This window comes from Prunus avium, chromosome 6 (genome assembly GCF_965620075.1).
Source record: "Prunus avium chromosome 6, drPruAviu1.hap1.1, whole genome shotgun sequence".
Classification (NCBI taxonomy): domain Eukaryota; kingdom Viridiplantae; phylum Streptophyta; class Magnoliopsida; order Rosales; family Rosaceae; genus Prunus; species Prunus avium.
In genome coordinates, this window is record NC_142289.1 from 28,001,843 (window position 1) to 28,008,635 (window position 6,793).

Here is a 6,793-nt window from a genome sequence, read left to right on the forward strand (position 1 = left end):
AAAACCTTCTCAGAGAAAACAAAACCCTGGGATAGGAAAGAGTATCATCCATGCTATTAACTAAACAGAAGAGTCAAACAACTTATACGAAACAAACAAACCTCTAAAACCCAACCACAAAACCCCTTAAAACCATATTTAGTGCTAAAAAAATGAATATATCTAGGACAAAAGATAATCTCACCATAATTCAATTAGGTGCATTTTTGTAAGATAATTTATTTTTTTTTAAAAGGTGGGACACATAAGACCGGGAGCCCATACTCGAAATCAAAACACTAATATGCCAATTAATAAAGAGTACTTATCATTGACTGTAATTCCAATCCTATCTCCTAATCTAAGTAAATCCTAAGTACCAAACACGGCCCAAGAGTACTAATTTTCCACAGCCATCGGATCTTATATTCACACAACTTTATATTGTGGAAATTTTTAAAAAGAAGACAAAACATCATACTTCGAGTGAACCTTTTCCCCGTTAGAGACCCAAGTCTTAAAGTTTCCCACTAGGCAAGAACATATAGCAACCCCCTTTTATATATATATATATATTCAAGTTTCCACCAAGCGTACGTAGAGAAGATTGGCACCATATATCTTCTTTTTTTGTTCAGTTTCTCTCTAAAACCTACCCGAAGAGGAGTGGTGGTGGTGCTGTTTAGATCTATTTGGGTACTTTGAACACTGTAAGTATAATCTTTATATCCATGACTTCTTCCTTCCTTGCCTGTTCTCTCTTTCATTTTCATTTTCTTTATTTTTTTTCTTTTAGTTTTTGAAGAAAGAAAAACACTCCAACAAATTCTTCACAAGGCTCCAGATCCATGATTTCATAGCAGTGATCCAAAATTCAAAATTAACGGTCTTAAAACAGTTTTATTTTTACTTTTATGTATCACGCATGTATTTATTTACACAAATTCATTGTAGATAGTTTTGTTTTTATTTGTTTGTATGCATGCGATGAGTATCGTCCTCGATATTTCCACACACCCATTATCTTCAATTTTTTTTTTTTGGTAAAACATTATCTTCATATTTTATTTTGTTATCCACCCTGTATAATTTATAATCATGATATTAGTTATGCATCGTTAATTTCTTCATTTGACTTGTTCATCTTGTACGTACATGCGTCAAATAAAAGATTAGTCTAAACTTAAATGCGAGTGGGAAATATATAGACTTTTAAGAAGATCGGGAATTAATATAGAAAGACTTTTGACTAGAATGGAGCAAACAATAATTGAGTTGAGAATTTTTAACTGCAAAAGTTTGGAAACAATAATAAAAATAAAATAAAAAGGACGGCCGGGTGCACATGGCATTTCATATTGTCGGACGTTAGTGCCAATTTGGCTGGTTCATGTAATAATTGTTTTGGTCGTTCGTCAGCCTTCACTTAGGTGACCGACGTCAGCAGGAAAAATCACCACTGATTTTTTTTGTTGTACTTTTCTTAAAGGGAGTTGATTTTATCTCTTTTGTCTGCTTACATTTCTTTTTATCTTTTAATATTTTTTACCATAACATATAAGGGGTGTAGACGAAAGAGAAGTGAGAACACAAAATTTCCAACAACGGAAGTGTAAGTGGATAAAAAAGAAGTGTGAAAATTAGCTCCATTTTTTAAAACAGAAATACATTAGAAATTAGATCCCTCTGAGATCTTAATACTGTACAAGTCAAAATGCACTTTAATAAGTACATCCAATGGAAAATTACTTACCCAAATACATGAATTATTGTAGCGATGTCCTTTTTTAGCCAACTGCTTATTGCTTTAGAAATATATAATTACTTGCTGCGCACATTGTTCAAGTTTTTGCGCAGGTACGACGCATTTGAGCAAGTTAAAATATTTGGAACCATGTCTAGCCCAGGAACACAATCTACACCTGCTTCCACAGAGCCTAAGCATCCTTCACGTCATCTGCTAGAAAAAAGCAATAGTACGTAGGATATCTGTTTAATATGAAGAAGAAAGAGTAGAATAAAACATTTCTTGACTTGATTCCTTTAAATCCTACACAGGAAAAGCATACTTGGACTTATGTGTGCCTCTGCACAAAGCTGCAATAAAGGGTGATTGGGATACCGCTAAAGGAATCTTAACTAATAATCCTACACTTTTAAGTGCTAGCATAACAAAAGGATGGCAGACCGCTCTTCACATTGCAGCAGGTGCAAGGCATATTCACTTTGTGGAGGAACTGGTCAAAATGATGGATAAAGAAGACTTGGCACTTCAAGACAACAAAGAAAACACTGCATTGAGTTTTGCAGCCGGAGCTGGAGCCATAGAAATTGCCGAGATTATGATTCAGAAAAATAAGTTATTGCCAACAATTCAAACTGGTAAAGGACTGACACCGTTCTTTATGGCTGCTTTGCTAGGACGGTCTGAAATGGCGTGTAACTTATACCGTGAAACGTATCCAACGCTAAATGAAACGAACCGCAAGGATCTATTTTTTTCTTTTATCGATACTGGTCTTTATGGTAAGTTGCACAAAATTCTTCTTCCTTGTGAAATTTTCTCTCTTTTTTATTTATTTTTTAAATAGCATTTATCAAATTAATGTTGGAGCTTGTTAAACATTAAACAATTAATTTATATTTTCTTTTACTCATATCTTAGATTATTTAACTTAGATATAGTAGAACCAGTTCTAGTAATTTAATTGGAAATTTTTTTGCCTTAATGTCTATAAGAAGATCTCTTCTATATTTTTATGTGCACTTAGAAGTAGAGGAATTAATTCATAATAAACTTTTACAACTGGTTTATTTCAAAATTCTTTGCATTCTTTCTTATATCCCTATGAAATTATGCAGATTTAGCCATGAAGATGCTAGAAGATGATAAAACACTAGCAACGGCCCATAATTCCGATGCAGAAACTGCCTTACATGTCTTGGCTCGAAGGCCTTTAGAATTTGGTGGCCGAAGTACTTCAGGAATGTGCAGTAGGCTCATGAACTCATGTGAGTTGATTCTTCGAAAATTATATATGATATTGACATGTGTAATAATTAGTTGTGTGTTTTTGTTTATTTGGTAATCTTGCCTTGTTGTTTATTGACCTTTTTACATCATAAAAATTAAGTAGTCTCAGGCATTGAGGATACGTACAAAAGCTTGAAGCAAACTAAAGCCCTAGAACTAGTCGATTGCCTTTGGGATCAAATCTTGAAACACGATGATGACGATGTCATGCGCCTCATCACAGAACCTTCGGAAGTACTATTTGACGCGACGAGATTAGGAAATTATGAGTTCCTGTCTGTGCTTATTAATGCTTATCCAGATTTACTATGGGAAACTGATGACAAAAATCGGACTATATTCCATGTTGCAGTCTTATATCGTCATGCAAGTATCTTCAATTTAGTACATGAGACGGGTTCAATCAAAGACATCATAGTGACATATGCTGATCATGATGATGAGAATAACAACATTTTACATCTTGCTGCAAAACTAGCACCTCAGAATCAACTCAATCTTGTGTCAGGAGCAGCTCTACAAATGCAGCGAGAGTTAGTATGGTTTGAGGTACCCTTACAATCCTTACCATTTTATTATGTGTTAAATGTATTCTTTTAAACATTATTGCCCTTTTTGTAAACATTTCTTTTTTATTCAACAACTGTACGTACACGAGATTCGAACTCATGATAATAACACAAAGTAGAGACTAAATTACAAACACTTAAAAGCTCTCTTATCTATCATAGTAGCAGCTGTCAAAAGGCGTTGCACAATATTAAATAACATTGAATCCAAGTCTAATGAAATTGATTGGGATGAAAAGAAAGCTCTTGATAGAATGCATTGGTGGCCTCCTTATTACTTCTACATTTATTTTGAACAGTTTCAATTGTTTACGCGTAAAATATTTTTATGTCCTTCAATTTTCATCATCGATTTTTCCTATGACAGGAAGTGAAAAAGATTGTTCAACCTCTGTCCATAGATATGAAAAACAAGGACGGCAAAACACCTCGAGAATTATTCACTAGTGAGCATGAGGAGTTATTGCGAAAGGGAGAATCATGGATGAAGAACACTGCAAATTCGTGCATGCTTGTTGCGACCATTATCACCACTGTCGTGTTTGCAGCTGCATTTAGCATACCAGGTGGTATAGCTGATAATACAGGAGCACCAAAATTCCTAAAAGATACAGCATTTCTCATCTTTGCCATATCAAATGGAGTATCACTCTTTTCCTCTTCAACTTCCATGTTGATGTTCTTGTACATCCTCACCTCCCGGTATGCAGAAAACGATTTTCTCAAATCCTTACCGTTGAAGTTAATGGTAGGACTCGCATCACTCTTCATCTCCATGACATCCATGATGATAGCCTTCAGCACAGCCTTCTATTTATCTTGTCACGGATTAGGTTTCGTCTCGGATTTTATATTTATATTAACATTTGTTCCAGTTGTCTTGTTCGTTTTCTTGCAATATCCACTCTTGTGCGATATGTTCTTGTCAACATATTATTCAAGTCTTATATTTCAGCCAAGAAAACATATGATCCAATAGAAAGCCAAATCCTCAAGTCTTATATTCAAGTCTTATATTTCAGCCAAGAATAATGTGTATCTATGCATTATAATTGAGGAAAAATTTGTAGTCAAGTACTTTTGTAATAGTGATATTGATTCAATAAGTCTTCGTACTTTGTGTGCTTGAATCAACAACATTATCTGAAAGAGGGTTTTAGAATACTATAGTTCGAAAGATGAGTTGTTATTAGAATTTCATAACCCTATATATGCATTTTTTTCTACTAATTTTGAATCTTGAATGTTTGAACCTCTGCAATCTACTTAATATTCTGGAAACACTAGTCTTTTTTTTTTTTTTTGGTCTGAACCATGAGGTGGTCCTGGATGGGCCCCAACTATGGGTGGCACCTTTAAGCCTTAACCACAACCCAGACTAATCCTCACTCACACCGGGTCGGCCCGTAAGGGGTAAAGTGTTGGCCAAAGTGGTGACTCCGTACGAGAGCAGGGATCGAACAACACTAGTCTTTTTTTGGGACGTATGGAAACACTAGTCTACAACACATAAGTTCTTTAGCGAGGAAATATTTCCTTGTAGAAAGTAATCAATTCCTCATTAAACTTGTTCAACGAGGAAATATTTTGAGTCTTTCTTTGAGCATGAATTACATATAAGATAATAAGTTAGATTTGTAAGTATACATTCGATAAATATATGAAGCTAATTAAGTAATTTAGATATGGCAACTAGAAAACCTCAATTTTAGTCACAAATCAATCCGTAGCCAAAACTATTGGGTTCGTGGTTAAATGTAAGAATAGGGCTACCGGGTCCAAATTGGGAAATCCCAAATTGATAACTGGAGTGCATTTCATGTGTCGTGATGTAAAATTAATGAATAACATAAAGAGCGCCAAAAAAAACGAAAACCAAGAACACTTTCAAGTTGTTTTAAAAAATAAAGGTGATTTTGAAAACTGAAAACGAAATCTGTTACCAAACCTGTTAGTGTATTCTCTGTCTCAACTATCTTTGGAGTTTTATTGTACAAGATAGGACTTTCTGATTCTAATAAACTGGTTATATTAAAATTAAAATAGCCAAAATAAAAAAAACCATGAAATGTTCCAAATTCCTAAGTAAGAAATGACACATAATATATATATATATATATATATATATATATATATATATATATGCAAACAGGGGCGGAGCCATATATTGTGGTCCAGACCCCCCTTCAATCTGTTGATCCCTTGTATTTATATATTATATTATACTATATTTGAGATATTTACTCTAAAATAAATAATATATTAGGTTCTTTTTGTCTACAAATTGACTTTTAAACTTCTTAATCGTTCTTCTACTTCCAATTATATCTCCTCACTAGGTTATGATATTTACGTTAAAAAGTCCTAAGTTTTTTTTCTTCGCTTTCTCTTCCTCTTTTATTTATTTTAAGCTTAAGCTTTATGAAATTTTTCCCTCCCTTTTTACATGTTTGAGTAGGATACTTTAGTATTGGGATTTATGATTTTTTTTTGTATTTCTTCTCTATGTTGGAATATAAATTATTAACTTTTGAGTCTTTAATAGTGTAGATGATGAGATTAATATTCAAACATTTTATAACATAAAATTAAGGACAATTATAATTGTAATGAATGGATAAATTATTAATCAATATGAAATGATATTATGAAGTGGGCTAAATCGAATAGTTAGTATCATATTAACTTATTAACCAGTAAGCGTTTGAGCACTCCTATTCGAATTATTTTATAAAATTTTGTGAAGGACCCTCTAATACAAAATTCTTGCTCCACCACTGTTTGCAAACAAATATTCTGTCAAATTTTTTGCAGCAACCGGAAGAAGAAGAATCACCATATGATCATGGAAGCCAGGATTTCCACTTTCTCTTTCTCTTGTATCATTTTTTTTCTTCCAATATTCCTCGTTTCTTTTTGGTAGATTGTCTTCTTCTAGCGGCGCCAGTGAGTGTGGCTTCCCCAGAGATTGGGAAAGCCATATATATATACAAATTTCTATATTTTTGCCTTTTGCTATATATTTAGTATTATGTTTTTGTACAATTGTCTAGGCGTGGGGTTTGCCTTCACATGAGAGGGGACCTATGTATCACTTCGCTCCAAATTGACACATCTTTTGAGGAAGTTTCCTGCAAGTTTCCCTTCAATTATAATAAGCTTTTGGTCGAGTGTCTTTTGAGTCTTGCCTCACCACCGACAATATAATATA

The 6,793-nt window shown here is 33.6% G+C and overlaps 1 protein-coding gene across 5 annotated transcripts; it reads left to right on the forward strand.

Annotated features, from left to right (window-relative positions):
* Window positions 1-451: 451 nt before the first annotated feature.
* On the forward strand, window positions 452-4,752 carry LOC110769940 (uncharacterized). 5 transcript variants are annotated; one of them, XM_021973993.2, is made up of 6 exons: window positions 452-689; window positions 1,826-1,955; window positions 2,038-2,505; window positions 2,842-2,991; window positions 3,114-3,562; window positions 3,950-4,751. In XM_021973993.2, the coding sequence occupies exons 2-6, from the start codon at window positions 1,874-1,876 to the stop codon at window positions 4,559-4,561; spliced, it is 1,761 nt and encodes a 586-aa protein (XP_021829685.2). In that variant the 5' UTR covers window positions 452-689; window positions 1,826-1,873; the 3' UTR covers window positions 4,562-4,751. The 5 variants fall into 5 exon arrangements, with proteins under 5 accessions (XP_021829685.2, XP_021829686.2, XP_088111658.1 ...); XM_021973994.2 differs by having other exon boundaries at window positions 1,837-1,955; XM_021973995.2 differs by having other exon boundaries at window positions 453-689; window positions 3,117-3,562; window positions 3,950-4,750.
* The last annotated feature ends 2,041 nt before the right edge of the window (window positions 4,753-6,793 follow it).